The following is a 21152-nucleotide window of genomic DNA, read 5'->3' on the forward strand; positions in this document are numbered from 1 at the left end:
CCTTAATTAATCTGCATAATTTCCCGACCCCACTCGTTCCCCCCCCCACCGCCCACCTCCCACCGCCTTGGGAAGCCTCCTCTCTTACGGTTACATCGGGCCAGATTAAATTTCCCTCGATGGGGTTGGTTGGCCGCCTCCGCGGGTCCTCTTTCTCAAATGATAGAAGCCTTCGTCGGCCGAAAGACTCGTCGCGAATCTAATCGCCGAAATATCGACTCGACTCTGAGGTAGAGTTTACTTCAGCAAATTCGTTGAATCACCGACGTCTGTACGTAAATATCAGCAGCAATGCTTTTCACCTGACCGCGACTACATTCGATATTCTATTCGTAATAAATGATAATAAATCTGAACTACAGCTCACTCCAGAAGGCACGAAGATATTTGATGGAAGAAAAAGTGGGAATATAACTCGGAGGGAGGTGGGAAATTTACGCTGAGGTGCGATAATGGGATTTTACCGGAGTTAAGTACCGCATATAATCATTGTTTCATCGTGGATGCGGGAGCCGAGGCGAGGCGGGGCGAGGGTGTTGGCAAGGTTAATCCGGGGGGTCGACCTGACGATAAATAACAAACAGCTGAGCTAGTGGTTTCAACCCCTCATCTCGGCGCAACCGTTCTGCGGGAAGAGGGCACCGCCACCACCTCCTCCCCCTCTTCACTTTCTACGGTTAACAATTTGTACCGGATTATTGTGTTATGTGTATATATATATATATTATATAAGAGATGGAAGACGAAATTTTCTAGGCGTTGTGCGATCATCATCACCATCAGCATCATCATCATCGTCGTCGTTATCAGGATCGTTACAGTTCCCGGATTCATCGCGAAAATGAAAGACAGAGGCGCGTCGAAACAACAAGCAAGGGAAATTTCGCGGGACACAAGGTTCAATTCTCTCCTCAGAATGTCCCTCCGTCCTTAATTCATTTTCATGGAAGTGTAAGTGAACTGTAAATCGCGGAAAACGAAACAAATAGATCTTTGGAAGAAGAAACGGTGCCTTGTGCGTGTATACAAGCCGTGTGTGTAAAAGACTATAAACTGAGAAAAAGCGATCCTGTGAAACCCTAGGAGGCTGCTTGTTGAACGCGCGTTGCTTTGCTCGCCTTATTTCTTTTTCTCGTATTTATTTATTTATTTTTATTTTCCTCTCTCTCTTTCTCTCTCTCTCTTGCTCAAATCAATATTGCTTAAGCTCGACTCGTTCGATGAGCCGGGAGCGTATAGCGACGGAGACAAAGAGGGAAAAGAGATGAGGGTGTGCAGTAAAGCGGGAGGAAAATAAAACTCGGTCGGTCGAGAACCTTCTACGGAGCGGGAGAAAAAGCAAAGATATTTAAGAGAGAAATAAAGGGATTGTATATATATGTGTACGTATATATGTACAAACACATGGTACGTACAGTAGCATCGACCAAACCCGGTGATTACAGAGCACGGCTTAGCCGTTTATTACTCAAAAAGCTGGATAGTATCGAGTCTCGGAAAATTGTTAGCTGTTATCCCGGTGGTATAAGGTCAATAATCAATCTCATAATATCTCGATTACCGAAGAGCTGGGAGGGTAAATTTATCAATGAGAGTGACCGAAAACCAGAAGCAAACGATCATTTCAATCCAATCGCGTCATATTTATGACTATCGTCAAGGTTACATAAGGGGCCATCCGTAAATGAAGTCACACGTTAATGGGGGGAGAGGGTATCACCGTAATGTGGGGGGGGGGGTCAAAAGCTTTGTGACGTCACATGTTAAAATTTAAAATACTAAAACACGAAATTTATATATAAAGATTATTTATTAATAAAAATAAGAAAAAAATGAAACACATGCATAAGTTTGAAAAATTTGTGACGTCACATCGGGGGGGGGGAGGGGGTTCTAAAAATGTGACAAGGACGGGGGGAGGGGTTTAAAAGTTCTAAAATTCGTGTGACGTAATTTATGGATGGCCCCTAATAAATCGAACCTTTTACCCAACAGCTTATATGTATATATATATATATATACATATCTGAAATCGTAGGGAGGAAAACAAAATGTCGGTAAAGCAAATAATTCATCCGCGAAGCATCGTGTAGTTAAACGAGAACCATCTCGTGTAATCGCACGACTAAATCCACCAACTCTCGTGGGTTATGCATGTATATGTATAATATACGTATAGACGTGTATAATAATTTTAGTCCCTCATCTGGCAGATCAAACGAGAGTTGTGGCATAATATGAACTAGAGATTTAAAGGAGAAGGAGCTTCGTGCGCCTCGCTCGAAATACGCGGTACGAGATGACAGTTATTAAAAATTCCCGGATACGTTTAAGCCGGTCAAAGGAATCCGACGGGACGGACGAGTGTTTGCCGGCTCTGTGGCGCGTAATTTCCTCTCGGCCCGCAGAACGTGATGAAAATATGAGAAACGATTTTCAAGAGTTCGGGCTTGTTTTTCACCGAGTGCCGAGAGCGAGGGAAGGACGCAGATAGGAAAGAGAAGAATCGGGAAGGGCGGGAAGAGAAGAAGAGAAGCGACTCCCTGCAACACCGAAGCCGCCTTTCTTCCCTCGAGGGTGGGTGGAAACTAAATTTCAGATCCGTATCTCCGATCGTCATTGCGAGGAAAACGCGGCTGTAACGCCGTTAGCGAATTCCCCGCGTAGCCGGCCTCCGACACACGCTGCACTTGCGAATGAAATGCGCATAAATGTGGGATGGAACGGGGAACGAAGCCGAGGCGGAGATTTTCACCGACAAACATTTCGTCCGTTCGTCGGCACTCGTCCCCGTTTTCCAACTCCCTCCCCTGCACGCGGTGCATTACGCCCGACCAACCGCACGTCCAACCGAGCAACCGCGACCCGGTCAACCAACACCTGGACAAAACGCGAACGAACCGAAAGCCCGCTACCTCGATTCGGCGTAATTAACGCAGGTATAACTGAATTCCATGCAACCGGTGAAACGAACGGCGCGCTCGTATGCGGTGAACCTTTTTATTTTTTTCTTCTTTTCTTCTGTTTTTTTTTTTTTTTTTTTTTTTTTATCTTTCCGATCGTTACCTTCCTCTTTCACCCTGCATGCGTCCCAAAACACCCGTTTAATTTACGGTAAATTGTGCCGGTGTACAGAGTATGGAAATGCGCGTGCAGTTGTAGCGAGCGAGCGAGCGAACGGCGACGATCGGCATCATCATCGTTATTGTCATTATTTTCGTATCACCAATTGCAATTAATTTAACGATAATAATCGCATCGGTGATGATGATGATGATGATAACGATGGCGGTGGGGTGCCGATAATTATCATTTCGGTATATGAGGGTACAAGCGGATACGATATAAACCAGCAGTTTCTGGATTATGTATTTTGCAAGGTACGAATTATGTTATATACGTATATATATAAGCTGTACAGGTTTCAATTTATTTCCTCTCGGCGTGTGTAAACGGCACTGCAATCGCTTACGAAATCAATTTCGGCACGCTGCGCGGGCATCGTCGGATGTTGTTCACGGACCTACGTAGGTATCAATTCGCTACTCCAGCCTGCCTTGTTTGGGCTTTAAGGGTATCATCGCTTATTCGAAATCCGAAATCAAATTTTTATTTTACACAAAATTAAAGTAATGCGGATCGGGTTATGCTTGTCACCCAAGGTACTTGTCACATGCGATGAGAAATGCTACGCGAAGACTTCCTCGAGAAACTTGACACTTCTCATAAAATATCATCCTCCAAACACCAGAGAATTATGTTCCGCGAACCAAATGCCGGACCAGTTGGACCGGTTTTGCAATTGTTTCCGCAAACTAGACTCTGTGATAACTTAAGGTTTCAATGATTAATTATGCGTGAGAATCGTTGGTAACTGTGCACACGTTAATTACCGTTGAATTTTAATTTCAGTTTCTTTTTTACCCCCCCTCCCCGGCGTATTTACACGGGCAGAGTGTTTTTGGTCGGCGAACGTAGTAGAACGATAGTGAGCGGCGGCATCGCATCGGCCGCCTGTGTCGGGGGTTGTTTTAACGCAAAACTGTACACATCGACACGGCCCGCAAGGGCGCGAGAGTTCGCCCGCTGGGTTAGAACGGTTGTTTGCGGTTGTTATCGCGCGATTACTTTGCATTTCTGGCGGAGCGGTCCCGGGGTGGATAAAACAGCGCGGGAACGAGAGAAAAAGGAAGAGGAAGAGGAAGAGAAAGAGAGAGAGAGAGAGAGAAAGAGGGGTAAAGCGAAAAGGGGGTGGAAAAAACGCGTCACCGCCCCGTCCTTCACCGGGAATACGCGTTCTCGGGGGGAAACAGTGGCGGATTCAAGGGAAGAAGGAAAAGTAAAAAAGGGAAATAATAATCCCGACGAACAAGCCCCGGGCAGGCAGCAGAGAATATCATTCCGCTCTCATGGCTGCGGGTAGTGTAGTCGGATAATTCAGGCCGCACGCGGTCGTAGGAGAATCGAGAAGGCAAACGCCGTGCGGTGATAGAGCTGTGTGTAAAAGTACGTGATACAAGAGCTTGCGATACATACGTCTATCTATATATACACACACATATATACATATATGTATATATAACCCTATAACTCTCGGAGCTTACGTTTCGCTAATTGAAAAGTTACGTGCGATTATCCCGCAGCGCTGGGAGGGAAATTTCGAGTTACGACCCCTCGTCATGGTTTGTTCTGTATAGGTACGACACGGAGATAGTAGAGCTTCCGTCCCATAATCGCGCCGAGCTTGCGACTCGGATAAACGCGCACTGATCTTGTTCAGAGAATAAGTACACGTGTAACGCTCGCGTTGTTCCAGCGTTATTCCTGCCAGATTCCCGGTTCCCGGTGAAGCCGCGTTTTCTCAAATTTTCGCACGAAACGTGGCTGATTGGCCGCCTTTTATTTTCAGGAGCGGAAGAAACAGGAGAAAGATTCTCGCAGGGTCGCATCCGCGAAGGCAGAGGGAAATAATCAATAGCAATCCCATTCTCGGGAACCACCGCGTGATCCTCCCCAACATGATCCGAAAGTACCTCCAGGTCGCCGTCGTCCTGGGAAATCCTCCTCCCTACGCCACTTCCGTTTATACTACTGCGCGGAATTTTCGCTGCCGCAGCGACATTGTCGTTTAGTTACAAGGAATCGGAAATATCGTAATGCTGCGAGTTTATGATAAGGTCGGGAAAATTCTCCAACGAAATGTCGCATCGCTGCGATTTTACGAAGCAAGAATTGTTTCGAACGGCTGGAAGGCGTTTAGACGCGAACAACGTTTACGAGATTCGAGTGATTTTTTGACTCCTCGATGATTCCGTGAGACAACGATCCGAAAGATCTTGTATGGTCGAAGCTTCTTCGATTCGAAGTTACCTCGAATTTTCGTATTGGTTTCGATCATCCAGGATGATAGTTCTAGGTTTATTACGAATTTGAATGAGAACTTATAATGATTGAGCTGTCGAATCGTAATATCATTTATTAGCTCACGTGGGAAAAACCTGAAGCATAAAATCCCATGACGTTATGTCGATCTTATATCACATACATTATCGTTACGCGTATATCCCATCATTATATGATATTAAATCCGTCCGTTGACTCACACCATCGCAATTTCGCATACGTGATACGTTGTTTTCGCATTATTTTCGTGCATCTGTACCGGGGAATGTCGAGCCGTTGCCGTTCTCGCGATCTCTATGAGAAGAACTATTTTCGTCAACCTCGTGAGGTTGGACGTGTATCGGCCTTAGGCCTTGTCGTGAACGTGTTTTCCGAAGCGCGTCGTTCTGGCGACTGCTCCAAATTCGCACGCGCGTCAACTCGCTTATCCGCGAGAAATTAGGCACCAGTGCTGCCATGAGCCGATAGATCACGGCGATCTTGAGAAACTACGATGGCGCGATATCCAACGACTTTCAGTCACCAAACAGATCTTGAAAAAGGTTTCAGGGTGGTTAAACTTCCGGTGAAAGTGGCAGCACGGTTCTAAAGAAACAGATCACGCGAGAAGGATCCTTTCTTTTTTCTCCCTCTCCTGCTAGACGAGAATATTATATACGTGCGGAATATTTTGAAAAGCCGAAAGCTGTCAGCGGGGGAAATTGAGTTGAGCATTACACAGGCGTCGCATTACCGGCACTAACCCAGCCATTAGCGCAAAAGCACTAAATATTTAACTGGCTTTCGTACACAATATATTTACCCTTCCCGGGTAAGGATTGTTACCATTATTTCAGAGGCAGGGAGCGTCTCTTGAACCCAGCGCGGTGGGACGGGCCGGTCCCAAAAGGTGCGACCCTCGGATTCCGGATTTGGATCCCAGATTTCTCCCTAACGCCTCGACGTTTCAATGAACCGATGCTAAATTAACTTCTCAGTGTTCTTCCGCCTCGGCTGACTCCACGATCTGTGACTTTGGTTGAACTCGCTTTCAAACAATGCCACGTGAATTCCTTAGTCGCCTTGTTCCAAGCTGCTTCCAAAATTTTTCTTTCTGATTCGTGGCTTGTTTTTGCGCTCCACGTGCTTTGTCGTTGAACATCGGATGACTTTCAAGTTTCGGGGCTTACTCATAATCGTTATCGAGCCGCCCGATCTTGTACTCAGACTTTAACCACGAATCTGGAGCTTCGCGGCAAGCTTATAAGATTTGTGCAAAGGGTAATTACGGTTTGAACATGACAAAGGTGGAAAGAGAAATTCCGCTTCTCCGTGTTCGTCGATTCGTCAAAGACGAAGAAATTTCTAGTAAATTTTCATCCGGACCTGGCGGTGGGATGTGTGTTTTGAGTCTTACCCCCACCCCTCTCCTCCTCGTCGCCTTTTCAATCTCCTCCGAAAGCGTTCTTTATGACGAAAAAGATCACGGAGCCAATATTTTCTTACGACTCGTTCGGAATTCCCGCCGTTAAATGGCTTTCGCGTCGCGCGACCGCGGCGAGTCACGCGCGAGGAGATGCATTGTGGCCTCAAAGAAGAGAGACCGCTGCTATGTGTAATAAAGGGAGAGGGAGAGGGAGAGGGAGAGAGGAACACCGTTATCGAGAATCGCCCGACGGAACGGAGCGCAGAAAAGGTCCTCTTCGTCCCGTTTCTCACGCCCCCTCAATTTTTCAGCCGATCGATGTATCGCCCGCCTCCTCTTCGTCCTCCTCCTCATCCTCCTTCGGTATATAAGAACCTGAATTTTTATTCGCTACATTCTACAACCTTCCGCAAAACCATTTCCCCACCCGTTCCTGCTTCTTCCCCACGACGGAATGAAAAAAATCGGGGGAAAAAAAAAAAAAAACATTTCTCTTAGTCACGCGTAAGCAGCGATTTCACTCTCGGTATATTCGTGCCAGGCCGCACATGTTTCACACCCAGAAATTTTCCTTAAAATCTCAGAATGGACTGCTTTCAAACGAAAGGGGAAGGAATCAAATCTCGTCTGGTTTATCCGGCCGGTTCTTTTGAGTTCTGAAATTGCGGAGAACAAAAGTGGAGGTCAAGCGAGTGTGCAGGCCGATAAAAAATAATCCATCTCATTCACGTTCATCGCTCATTAATTTCTGACACAAATGCAGATTCTGGAATTGAATAGCAATTTTTTAACCAAAATTTTATCGTGAATCATGTAACAGAGAATTTCAATGTTTTTGAATATCGCGGTTTTACTCAAAATTCTCAAGACATTTTCAGGTTTTTTTTTTTTTTTTCTTTCTATACACTGTTAAATTGTGATGATCGATCAATTGAAAAGTATAGCAAATTGAAAAATATAGCTTGTGACTGAATTCCCAAGTACTGATAACAACGGGATCAGCGAATGTTCCCATTCTCCCGATTGGTTCAACAATAAGTTAGTAAACTCGAAGTTGCAGAGTGGTTTGAGAACGTGTCCAGTCGGAAAGATTGAGAGCTGAAAAAGACGCGCGATATTAGTTTCAAGGAAAGTTCATCGGGGTCGTATTACACAGCAGCTGTGAAAGGTTGTCAGACTATCGGGATCGTTAAGTGAGCGAGTGCACACCTATCCATATAATCTATAGGTAGAAGAATGTTGGAAATAAAGCTTCGCCGGGCGGCCGTCCGTAAACAATGGTTACTTGATAAAACACGTCAAATTATAAAGATATATCCTCCGTTGATGCCGCGAGTTCCGCACAATGTCTACCCGAGTAAATCTCGGTTCAGCTAAGAGGAAAATCGGGATTATTTTCACCTCTTAAACCATTTTCCATGCGCGTCCCGGAGTCGGTATTAATGATATAATATTTCTTTGATTCGCCCCTAAGATTTGGAATATGCGCGGTTGTTGCTTCGCATCCCTGGAATAGGTGCCCCGTTCGTGGCTGCAGGTCGGGGATAAATTACGGTCTCCACCTATCATTTTCCCGACTCCTGCAGGAACATCGCGCCTCGCTTTGGTTGCTCAAACGAGAAATAGACTCCCGAGTCAGTCGGTCGTATCCGACTTCCGCAAAACTACCTGATTGAGTTTCTTTCCGACTACCTGCAATGCGCTTCGGCGGCATGCCGGCAAGGCAGCTTTCGCCTCTCGTGCCGCGATTACGTATATATTATTATTATTATTATTATTATTATTATTATTATTATATATATATACATATATTTATACATCTTCATCCCTGTTAATATTTTCGCTACTGCAGGGACTCGTTTATTTACCTATTTATTCCTTTCCGCTCTCGCTTCGTGATGAGATAAATTACCGGATGGAAGAAAAAGCGAGAGGATGAAGAAGGAGGAAATAACTCCCCTCGTAAAATATCTCAGCACCCACTCGACCCCCAGTCATTGTGTCGTTTCCTCGACTGCTTGTTCACATTTCATCGATCGACTAAATTTGTTTATTTATTTATCTCTTCCGTTTCCCCTCCTCATCCTGTTTGCAGGCGGTTTCATTATGCCGAGGAGTTCGGATTTTTTTTTTTTGAATGATATTTCGTAACGACCTCTGTCGAATCCCGATCTTATACGCGATCATATTCAAAAGCCTTATCCACTTGCCTCTGAACGCAGACGACGAAACTACGTTACCAAAAATCCGACCGAAAGCCGCCTCGTCAGCTTTACAATTCTACGTGCTTTTGAAGAAAAATTCACTGCGCAAACGAATCGGATTTTTCGCCAAGTTTTTCGTCATCGCACGAGTGAATCTTTTCGAGCTTCAGCATTTTTTGAGATGTTGTAGAACAGGAGGAGCAGTGCAAATTACGTTCACTGTATATACACTGAGAAAAATTTCATTTGTTACAGTAACTAGAAAAATTCAGTAAAACAGATATCGTTAAAAAAACTGTTTGAATATTGTTGGAATTACGAAAAACGAGGTACGCCTAACCATTTTGCGCTATCGTCGATCCTTTTTTGGCAATTGCAACGCAAAATCAGTTTCTTCGGTTTGCTCTACTTTCTTAGTTAAACAAGGCTTTAACGTCAATTTATTGTTCCACAAGCATTAAATTTTCGCAACAGTTGCAAGAAAATCTAGTAACAGTGATCGTAATGAGAAAGAATAGTAACGGATACTAGACTTTTCGGTAACAGATAGAAAACTCATTTTCATTGTTTACCTAGAACCATATTTTTCGATTGAGATAAAAAATGAAAATATTTAAAGACCGAGCGGTAACCGGAACTAAAAATTTCTCTCAGCGTATGTATATACAGTTTGGCGATACAGATTCCAGCGGTTTTAAGATCGGTTTGAAATTCATTATCAAGCCCGAGATATTTCTCGTTGGAAATACCTTCGAAGCGTTATTAATTTCCATCGTTGGAAATTACACAGAGAGCCCGACCCTCGATTATATCGAGTTCCCCTACTGCGGGAAAGTGCGACGCGCGTGTTTGTGTGCGTGTGTCTGGAAGCGTAGCGAGCTGTCAGGTAGATACTAAGTAAGCAGAATCAAGGAAACCAAACACTCGAATGCTCGGACAGCAAAACACTTATCTCTAACGCCGCGGCTGTCAGTCGCTCGGTCAATTTATAGCTGTATCGCTTTCCCTTCATCCCCTGCGAGTTTAATATATAATTGTTGCGAGAAGAATTACACGGGATTTTACGGGAATCGTCGCGACGAGCAATCGTAAGCGAAAAACATTCTCCGGATCTGACCGACGATTTTTCGATCAAATTTTGACGGCACTTTTATTCGAGGTTTTTGTTGCAGAGAATTGTTCCGTGTAAATATATATGTGTGTGTGTGTGTGTGTGTGTGTGTGTACACATATGTGTGTTTTACCTCTTGCAGCAAATCGTCCGGGAGCGAGCCAGCGAGAGTCGTACGATGTACTAAAGAAAGAACGTTTATAGTTCTAGTGGGAAATAATAAACTTCAGCGGCTCTTCTAAAATTGCAACAAACTGACGAATCGGAGGAAAGGGGGAAACTTTATGAAGGATAACTGCAGCGCGCATCGTTCTTTCTTCCTCTGATCCAAAATTCCGTCTTTAGCACCAGTTGAGCGGATCGAGTTTCAGAATTTATACAAAGGGAGAACCGAACACCCGAACAGAGAATAACTAAGGTCGCAAGGTAAGGAATGCTACGAATAAGAACACGAGTTCTACAAGATTGCTCACCTCGAAAATTTGTCGAAACGAAATTCTGTCGCACAATTACAGGTACTTGTCAAGGTTGACCGAGAGGCGAGGATTCACGGCTACAAGACAATTCTGTCGAGACGGACGAACTCGGTATATCATCTGTATAATCAGTCGTTTACGCTGATTTCATTCAAGTACAACTCGATTCCCTCAATCAGGCTGAATTTCATTCACTGCGAGGACGCTGTTTCTTGGCTCTATCCTTTGTTTTCCCTATTCGAGAAGCGGGCGATACACAAATTCCTGAAAACTCTCAAAATCTGTTGCGGACGTACGTTCGCGATTTCGAAACGATGTGGGATAAAAAAATTAAAACTAAGGTGATCCAAGCACTCGTCAGCGATCATGTATCACTGCGTGAATTGCGTATGTTACACATACTTACACCTACAAGGCACAACGCGAAGGAGGTTAAGCCTTTATTATTAGCTTTTATAGGAGGACAAAGAAGAGGATGGCGAGCGAACACGCCAGAGTAAACAGGGGCTAATCTTATCGCAGAGCAAGCAGAGACTGATGAAAAATATTTGTAGTAATAACTGCGGCGAGTTTTGGAGAAGGAGTTGACGATGTTTCTCTCGTTACATCGCGTAAGTTTCGAGTTTCCACTCGTGAAACTGCCGTTGGAACGCGTACCTTTGATGGTATCGATCATTTTGAGGATTCGTTTCGTCAACGCAGCGATATTTTCCCGGTCTGTTCACGGTGGCTGCCGCTGGTTCCACGATGTGAAGTAAGTGCAGGTAATCTCTTCAAGAAGAAGAAATAGAAGAAGAAGAAGAAGAAGATCCTCTTACGCGATCATGTATCCCGCGTTTCACGGCATTGCCTCGACTCCTTTTACTAGAAGCGAACCGTCGACAAAAGGGAGAAATAAAGAAATAAAGAAGCAAAGAAATAGAATAAAGAAACGAACAACGACCTGCAGCTCGGGTGGAACGTGGAACGCGAGCTGAAAACTTGACGTTTACTAACTCACCCCAACTTTTCATATTACGCGCAAGAAGCAATCGAGCGACGAACGAACCCCGGAGAAGAAAGGGAAAATTTAAGATTGCCAAACGAGAGTCATTTGTCTGTTTGCTGCAAGCTTGTAAAAAACCGCGAGGCCTTGAAAAAACACTTTGCAGCCTGGGCGGGGATCTGGTGCCGTTGATTTTCCGCACTAGCGGGTAAAGCGTGCGACTTTGTCTTGAGTTCGTGTAAAACAACAACCGTAGCTGCATGTTAATACGTCGGATCGTAACAGCGACTGTTGGGATCGAAGGAAGGAATATACCGAAGCACAAAACCTTCCACGTAACATTGCATCGCGGCACAGTGCGTTTGATCAGCTAATAGCAGTAGAATTCTTTGAGAGGAAGAAAAGGTCTGCGGATAAAAACGGCAAGGAGAAGAAAAAGAGGAAGGAAAAAATATACGCGAAACATAACGAAAGCGGGGTAAGACGAGACCGAGCTTTCTCCGAAGGGAAGCCCGTCCACTTCGCAGAGAGAAAATGATATACGAGGGTGGCGGTGAAAGGCGAAAGGCTACGACTACGCGACTTTGCTCGTACACACCATTTCACACGATATGAATTTCGGAACCTAAAAGCTATTTCAACGGACATAGCGGCACTTTTTGCTACGAGTTTCGTACGACGAGGTCGAAACTGACGAATTGAAAGACACCGTGGAATCCATCAGTAAATAAAATTAATTCCAACGACTAATTTCGCAGAGAAACGTCGAAGGAGGAGGAGGAGGAGGAGGAGGAGGAGGAGGAGGAGGAGGAGGAGGAGGAGGAGGAGGAGGAGGAGGAGGAGGAAAGTTACAGAGGAAGAGAGAGTAATGGAGGGGTCAGTCGGGGTTCTTTGCCGAGGTCCAAAGGGTCACCACCGACCGACTCTCCGCCTTCGCCTCGAAGCTCCTGCACGCTTCTATAGACGAGGACTTTTCTATGGCCTCTGCTCAGTCACCGCTGGTCCTCCTTTCACGTATTACATACTCTCGTCGCCCGCCGCCCCTGCACCACGAGCAGCAGCAGCACCAGAAGCCAGCCACCCCTTCAACTTTACTTTAAACTTTTTCATTTCAAGTCTTCGTGCCATTTATACCTACCGGCTCTCCCGAGAGCTAGGTCCCCACTTTTCATCCTCTGTTAAACCCCTTTGCCATCTGACCCGCGCAGCACAAAACCGTTTCAGCTAATGCCGCTCTCTCTCTCTCTCTCTCCCGAGTCACAAACTTTGTCGCCTTATTCGGCGGACTTCGCCAGTTGGAGCCGCTATCTGCCCGTGACGGTGCAGTCTCACTCTATTTGCACTTTCTTTTCCACCCCCCCCCCCCCCCCCCCCCCCGACCCTGCGCGCGTGCTACCGATAAGGAAAGAAAGACGTATCGACTCGATTCGCGAAACTGATATGGTGAAGAAAATTTTCTCTCTTTCTCTCTCTCTGACCTTGTTCACTTTTTAATCAACGTAAAACACGTAGCGGAAAAATTTGATCAAATGAAAACGAACCGATGATATAATTTCACCCCATAGAAGACGCGAGTCTCTCTCGTATGCTTGGCTTCGTTCAAAACGGTGGCGAAAGAAGTGCCGCGCTGAAAAGTTTGACGGGGTTTTTTGCTTTTCAAATTTTTTACGCCCCGTCGTGTGTACGTACCTCATGCCGATCTTCACGGTTCTGTACGTATACCCCATCGGTTTTCCGTAAGTTTAGGAAACTTTTCTTCTTTCCAACTTCTTTATTTTTTTATTCTTATTTTATTTTTTTGCTCTATTCATCGGAACCGAAGCCTTGCACAAACGAGAACCGTATATAAGACACGACGCGATTATTTGACGAAACAAACTCTCTGCGATATACAAAATACACGTTATTTGTATTTCCGATAAGTGGGAAGAAATCTTGGAGGTATTTCCTCGGTTGTGCAACGCGATTATCCACTGCGGGTAATCCAATAGATACAGGAGATAATCTAATTGATCCGGGTTATCCTGGTGGTACTATACAGCCGTATTTATCCGGTGATCCCGGTACGACTCGATTACAGTGAGATCCCTGGTATTTTCTCAGCGAACGGTGAAGGAGGAGGAGGGATGAAAAGAGTAGTTAACGGCGCAGACAGCGCGCCGAGACAACTTCAAGATCTAACGAAGTGATACAACCCCTGCAGCGAGATGCGAACAAGCTCAAGGGAAAAAGTCGCCAAGAGTATTGGCACTAACTTAAATTTATCGATGGTGGTGAGACGGGTCTGCTTAGCTCGTTGTCACTCTAACTCGGTGAAATTTGGCCGCCGTTGATTTTCAAATAGACGGATTCCGAATCGATTTACAAAATTTAAACAACTCGCTAGTCGTGAGCAATGCTCGGTGTAACGATTTCCAAATTATTTACGGTCATATAATCGTATCCAGCGGATTCCACGCTGTAAAAAATGGCGAATCGAGTTAGCGATATGTTTCAGGATTCGAGATGAAGGGGATTAAGAATGAGAAATTGGCAACGCGATTGAATATAATTTATGTATACTACGGTGTCCGTTATTTAGAGTGTTTACAATTTTTTTTTCTGGCGCACCCGCCGAACCAAATTTAAATAATTGAAAAACAATTCTCTGATGTATTCAGATATTTATTCCAAGTTTAACCCGTGCCTATAAAAGGGTGGATTTCCCCATTTCAAATACACATGTTTCGGACACATTCTCAGTATATATTTTATTACAAGAGTAATAATACTCAAACAAAACTGTAACCGCGAGGTGATAGTGAGCATTAATGCTACTATCAGAGAAAAAATTTGCATCGTCATACCAGGTAATCTAGACAAATTGCACTTCCACTAAACGGAAAAAAGTTAGATTTCGAGGGTGTGCAATTCGTCGAGATTGGATGGTATGACGATGTGAATATTTTCTCAGATATCAGCACCGATGCCGACTAAAATCTCGCAGTTATAGATTTTTTGGAACATCGTTACTCTTACAATAAAATAGATTAGAAAATATTGGAGAATTCTTTTTCAATTATTTAAGGTTGAAGATCGTCAACACCCTAAATAACGGACACCCTGATGTATATACATTTTATATCTACGCGCATAGATGCATGTACGGTCAAATCACGCAACGACTATCATCAGCAGCAGTAGCAACTGTAATACGCAGGGGCAGGAAATTGTATGAACGCTGTATCACGCGAGGTGTGCGCAATTTATTCAGTATAGCCGTGTGGCAGGAAATTGCGGATAAACGGTGAGCGAAATGTAGAGTGAAGTAAATTAACACTGTGCAAGAGAAAAAAATAAAGAAAAAATAATTCAAAAATGATAAAAAAAATTTCTCAACCATAATATACTTATCTGCGTGAAACTCCGCCCCGGGCGGCTGGGATTTGAAATAGTCTTTACGTACTGCGAGGGGCGGATAAGAAGGGGTGGGAAGAGGAGATCAGCCGGGGTTGCCGTCATTAGCGCGAGTCGCGACGGACTTATAAGCTGCATCCCTTAAACAACTTTTGCTCTGTAGAGAAGCCCGCGCGCACTTAGCGCTGTGTATTTTAAGCTGGGACAAAGAGAAGGAGAGAGAAAGAGGACGGAAGGGGGGATGGGAGAAAAGGGAGGAAAAGAGAGCCCGATATTTTTCCCCCTACTACCCCGTAGAAGAATAACGTCGAAATATGGCGTATCTGTATCGCGGTCTGCGGTACGTGGGCGCAATGAAAACCACTCGAGACCCCTCGACTACGCATCGGTACATTTAATACCACCCACTAGTCGGCGCGAGAGGAGGAAGTCAAGGGTGCGGGGGAAAAAGGATAAAGGAACGGCACGGATGAGGGGGGTGGAGAAGAGGGACGCGAATGTGAAAAGTGAAATTCCCGACTTACGAGTACACCGCAACGACGATTTACATGCCGAGACTGCGACGTGAAAATTCGCTAATAATGCGACACTGACGCGACTTGTATAATTTCTCTACAACGGTTATTTTTTTTATTTATTTTTTTTTTTTTACCGCGGCGGAGAGTGAAAAATTTTTCAATTATATTTCGACCAGTAGGCACGATGGAAGTTTGTTATATACGAATAGAAAAACTCGTTGTAATCACAGAAGCGCACATCAGGCGAGTGCGAGAATTTGGAACTGTACGTTAAGGGTAGCTGGTTTTTTTTTTTTTTTTTTTTTCCCTCCAAAATACAAGCGCGCCGAAGAAGAAGAAAGGAAAAATTCATGTCTGTGGTAAAGTTTTACACCCTTGCCGGCTGGCTGAGCCTTACCATACAGCAGCATCAGCGGCTGAGGGTTGCTACCCACTCCAGCGTACAGAAAAAAACCACCCTTGCATAACCATAGCGAGGCGACGTACTCGCAGTTGAAAGACCAACGCCGACCGCCCCTGTCTGTATTTTTGTTTTTCTCGCAAAAGGGTTTCATCCTCGCGAGTAGAGACAAAATCAGCGCAGATTGAAAGCTGTGATTTTTGCATTCAAGGATCTCCCCTCGTCCTCCTTTGCCGATGAAAGATTCGCCTAGCTTTTGATTTTCAGGGACAATTTATAAATCCGATTCTCGGGTCGAGTCATTCAATTGCAAATCTATTATTCAGCGATTTGAACTTGCAAATTCTTGAGTCTTTGAAAAAATTTGATTCATTCATCTTTCTGCGATATTTTACAAAAGCATTTTTAAAGCAATAAACAGAAGTCGTAAGATTACCCGTGATTCTTGAGTTGTAACTGTGAAAGATCTCTTCAACAGGGTGTCTAATTTTTTCGGCGACTAGGAAATCAGGACAAAATAAAAATTTCTTCATGACCTTTTTGACGATCCACAACTGCTTTGGCAAAATTTAAATGTGATTTTTCAAATATTTAGAGTATAGCAAGCAGCATTAACATTGACATTAACGTCTCGATTTTTTTTTATTTTTCGTCATAAATATTGCTACCACAACGCTGAAGCGAGAAATTTATGGAATACTTGTTTTTCTTTTTATTAAAATTAGGAATAACAAACAATACAGTGTTTTTGAAAAACAAAAAATGTAAACGAGTATCAATACTTTGTATATTCTGCGTTACCGATTAACCTAAAAATAAAATTTTCAGGTTCATTAGTAGAACTTCATGACATTTTATGACTCTTCAAGGGTTGCATTGAATTTCATGACATTTAAGAATTTTCAGGTTATTTCAGGTCGTTAGACACCCTGTTCAACGCACGTCGTTGTAACATCAATATGACAAATTACCGTCAACACAAGATGCGGCAACTTTGAATCGCGTCGCGTTGTTATACGATTCGAGAAATTACAGCTAAAAACCGTCACGTGAGGAAACTGACTCGAGGGTAGGAGGAAATAACGAGGCACAATTATGCAAACGAGGATACAGTTGGTTACGCTAACGTTAGCAGAATGAAAAAAAAAACACACACACAAAAAAACCACCAAGTATTCACTCGCTCGTGGACCGAATCGGCTAAAGAAGATATATAAGCGCAATCTGGTTTTTCCCATTTCCCTTTTTCAATTGCTAATTAATAATGTACGTGTGCCTTGTGCCTGCGTATGCGCAACAGTTGAAGAACGAAAACAACCCCTGCTTTATTTACTCACGCAATATGCGCGCCCCGTACCGTCAACGATTATAAATCGCCATTACAATAAAGCCTGCGTGGGTATGCGTTTAACCGTAATATACGCGTTTACCGTACCCAGCAGCAACAGCAACAGCAGCAACAGCAACAGCAGTGCACTGTGGATGATAGAAATACCTGAATCCCCTTAATTAGCGGTAGCTACGACGAGTCGCTATTGCCAATCGCACAAAGCCACGTACTTCCACGCAGTCTACTCTTCCCCTCCGCCTCCCTCACCACCCCCTCTCGCCACCTCTTTCCCCCTCCCCAGCTTGTCTCTCGTCTCTCATAACTCAAGACTCTCTAACTTTAATTGAATTTAAATTGAATTTAAAATATTAATATTTCTCTACATTACAGTTATTACGTCTACCTCCCGCTATCAGGACTACCGCCACCGGTTCTGTCTGTCCGTTTCTTTTTTTTCAAATCTTTATTTTATTTTCTAATTTTTTTTTTTTTTTTTGAGCCGTAGTAGCGGCACCAGGAGCAGTAGCTTCACAGCCTCGTTGAATTAGTTAGTTAATTAATTAATTAATTAAGTGTATCTCTAAACACCTGTTACGTATACAATATGGGCGTCGCACGCTGAATGTTGATACACACTTTTAGATTAGCTATGTATACAGATAACGTCGGGTTACCTATTCATGGTTCGCAGACGGATCGGATCTCGAATCGGTGGTAACGAGATTAAGAATAAGATTCGCACGATGTATCTCTGCGTCAGAAATATATAACCGTGTAACGTTGGTAAGATTGTAAAATTTTTTTTTTTTCCTACACTCAGCAGTCAGGATCAGAGCCAGCTTTTCCGGCTGAAATTGCCACCCGCAGATTTAAGACCGTTGGGAAAAAGGACTGACAAGTGAAAATGGTGGGTGTGGGAGAAAGAGTCAGAGAACGGAGAAAAAGCAAGAGAAAAAACTTAAAATGAAAGTAAAAAATGGAAAAAAATAAAAAATGAAAAAAGAAAATAAAAGTAAAATTATATATAGAGGGGTCGCGTTAGCGTTGGGATTAAACCGAGTAGCGCGGGACGAGCGTAGCTTTAAAAAGATAATTTGGTTCTAGGCAGTCGTCGGTTGAGCAATACCAGAAGCATAGAAGCGGTTGTAGCACATCAACGGTAATAACTCCGACCGTGTATATTACGTTTAAATTCATGGCTAAGCAAACAGCTGGCTGAGTTTGCGGAAGTTCGCAAGTCCGGACGGACGGGCAACGAGGCGGAGCAGTTATAGTGCCGGGCCTTTCGAGTTGACCCCTCAAGGCACTTTCAGTATTTGCTTTGACTCAAAGTTACCGCTAAGTTAGTTACTATTACCAGTTACCGTTTGATCCAGATTTGCAGGTGTATCCAACCGCCCGTCTGTCTTACGAACGGCGCTTCTGCTGCTGTTGCTGTTGCTGCTGCTGCTGCTCCTTACGCACCACCGTATTTTCGGGTCCTGTGGTTCGGGGGTCGACCGCGGTTTCGGATAACTTCGATAACGTTACGGATTCTCTAAACGGAATTTCCCACACTCTGATGTGTTTCAGCCACTCGCCCTACCCAACTTTGTCTTGAGGAAGTTCAAGCCCAAAACCGTAATTCAGGTGCCTCGGTAGGTACTTATCAATTACCCCTCCTCATAATCACGTTATAACCTCCCTGCTTTCTCAGTTGTCATTGAAACCAGATATCACGGCAGAATTAACACGTTTGAAGTATCGCTTGGGTCCGAGGATAACTTTGCAAACATCGGCGAACGCTCCCTCGATTTATACGTTTTTCTCTTCGGCTAGAAATTTCCCGGTGCCGATGTTGTACGGAGTTGGACGCGCGCGAAGGACGCTAAGCGGCTTGTTTATTCGGAAAGGATTAAAACGATGCATATGTGGCAAAATCGCGTACTTCAACTACATAGGTACACGAAGAGAATAATTACACCGAAAGGGGGAATATTAACGTCGCAGCGATAGTTTCCTGCGGCCAGGGGCTGACCATAAAGAGTGTATGGGGGTATGGTACGGTGCTCGGCATGGCATGGATTGATTATCCCCGTAACCATTTTGTTACAAGCACATATTCCGACCCAAGGACCCGACCCTTCACCGATGCTCGACGGTCCTCCGACCGCGGTGAAATAGTTGGTAAAATTTGTAACGCGAACGTAACGGTGCGCCGCATCGTTGGTTCCCGCACAGTTGCTCAAGTAATAAACTTTTGACGAGGCTAAAGCTTGCCGGGCGAGAACCGTAATGAAAATTGACACTAACGGGTATTGTTTCTGGTTCGATTTCCAACGATCCGAACGAGCATTTCCCGCAATATAAACCCCCGGCTTCGAAACTTTTACGCGTTGTTACCCACAAACAACACAATATTGTGCAGCACCGCGCTATTCCTCTCTTATATCGCACCCCAAATCGTATAAAAGGAAATTCGGACTCGGTCCCGCTACTTCGTTGGTTACTGGCTCGGGTCCCGATCGTGACACGCAACCTTCGATCGAAGCCTGCCACTCCAGGCGAGACACCGCAAACGGATCACCGAATTACCATCGCTGAATAGTATTCACAGGATTTCCATGTTATTCGAATATTCCGGCAGCGCTGGCAAGCTGCAATTCTAACGAATATTGGAGCGTCCAGGTTTAATCCCCTTTAGGGCCAGGCGCTCTGACTGTCTGATGAAAACCAATATTACGATGCAGCTACAATTTGCAAGCGTTAATACTGAATAATTGATACGACGGTTCGCAGAATCGTTCCCATAACCAACAATCACGGATAGATATTTTGAGTCATCGTGTTTATATCTACCAAACGGATCGTTCCACCGCTTCGTGAATCGTTGCTCGATTCGGCTCAATTGAATTCCGCGGCCAAGTGACAATGGACAAGTTTCGGTTGCTTGTGTCGCAAATTCGATACACCGTCCCATTTCGACGATTGAAGCGACTAAGTTTAATTCGACGCTGATGTTGACGTTCCGGCAAACCCACAGCAAGTGTCTCTTCAAATGCCCCGGCAAACGAGCCGAAGGACTCTGATTTCTCCCGCATTCAACCCGAACCGCCGCCGTCAGTCGTTTCTCATTAGCGCGTGAAATGCGAACGGGGGTTGGCCATTCGCAACCTGCACCCTCCCCCGCCCCGCATTCACATTGATTTCCAATCAATCCAAAACTATCATCAACGGATCAGGATAAAAGTGCCCGCGGGATAAGTGAACCGACCAATACGTGCCACCTGGCGTCATCGGCGTTATTTTTGTCAGTGAATGTATTTTTTATCTTGATTTGATGTTGAGTCGACGAGCGTGACGATGATTGGGGAAATAAAAATGTTTCAAAAATAAATAAAAAAAACCTGGGATAATTCTGGCAAGTGTAATTTGAGGGATCGAATGATTGACCTACGTGTGGAATATCGAACGTTGTTCGCTCGCGGATCGGGGTTCATTGCCGCCGTTAACGTTTTGCTCCGGAGTGAAACGCGCGTTGTACCCTGAGGGAATCCTGGGAATTCCCGTGATTCAATCATTCAATTGTTTCTGGCATCGCTCGTCGACCGATCAGCGTTGCGGTCGTCAATCAATGCTTTCAAATTGATTTTCTGTACATCAAGTTCCGCGTTTAACTGAACTGCGGTAGGTATTACAGACTTACCTGATTTTTTCCTTTCAATACCAGGACGTTGGTCACTCTGCCGAACGGTATACCAAGGTGAACAATTTCCGCCTCCGTCACCTCGTTTGGGATGTTTCTGATATGGATAACCCTCGATGGCTTTCCATTGTGACTTTTGTCGAGCTTGGCCTGAAACAGAAACCGTTCGAAATGAGCATTCGCAAGCTTTTAACCAGTACAAATTAATTCTCGCCAGCCAAGTATAGACGTCGCATTCG

At 44.5% G+C, this 21152-nt stretch overlaps 1 protein-coding gene across 7 annotated transcripts in view; it reads right to left on the reverse strand.

The window, feature by feature from the left end:
- LOC124302987 (polypyrimidine tract-binding protein 1) overlaps positions 1 to 21152 on the reverse strand; it is a 350109-nt gene that overhangs the window by 39515 nt on the left and 289442 nt on the right. For all 7 annotated transcript variants that reach the window (XM_046759630.1, XM_046759627.1, XM_046759629.1 and 4 more), the window contains one exon: positions 20914 to 21063. In XM_046759630.1, the coding sequence (XP_046615586.1) occupies positions 20914 to 21063 (150 nt within the window). The remainder of the gene's footprint in view (positions 1 to 20913; positions 21064 to 21152) is intronic.

This window comes from Neodiprion virginianus, chromosome 4, assembly GCF_021901495.1.
Source record: "Neodiprion virginianus isolate iyNeoVirg1 chromosome 4, iyNeoVirg1.1, whole genome shotgun sequence".
Classification (NCBI taxonomy): Eukaryota; Metazoa; Arthropoda; class Insecta; order Hymenoptera; family Diprionidae; genus Neodiprion; species Neodiprion virginianus.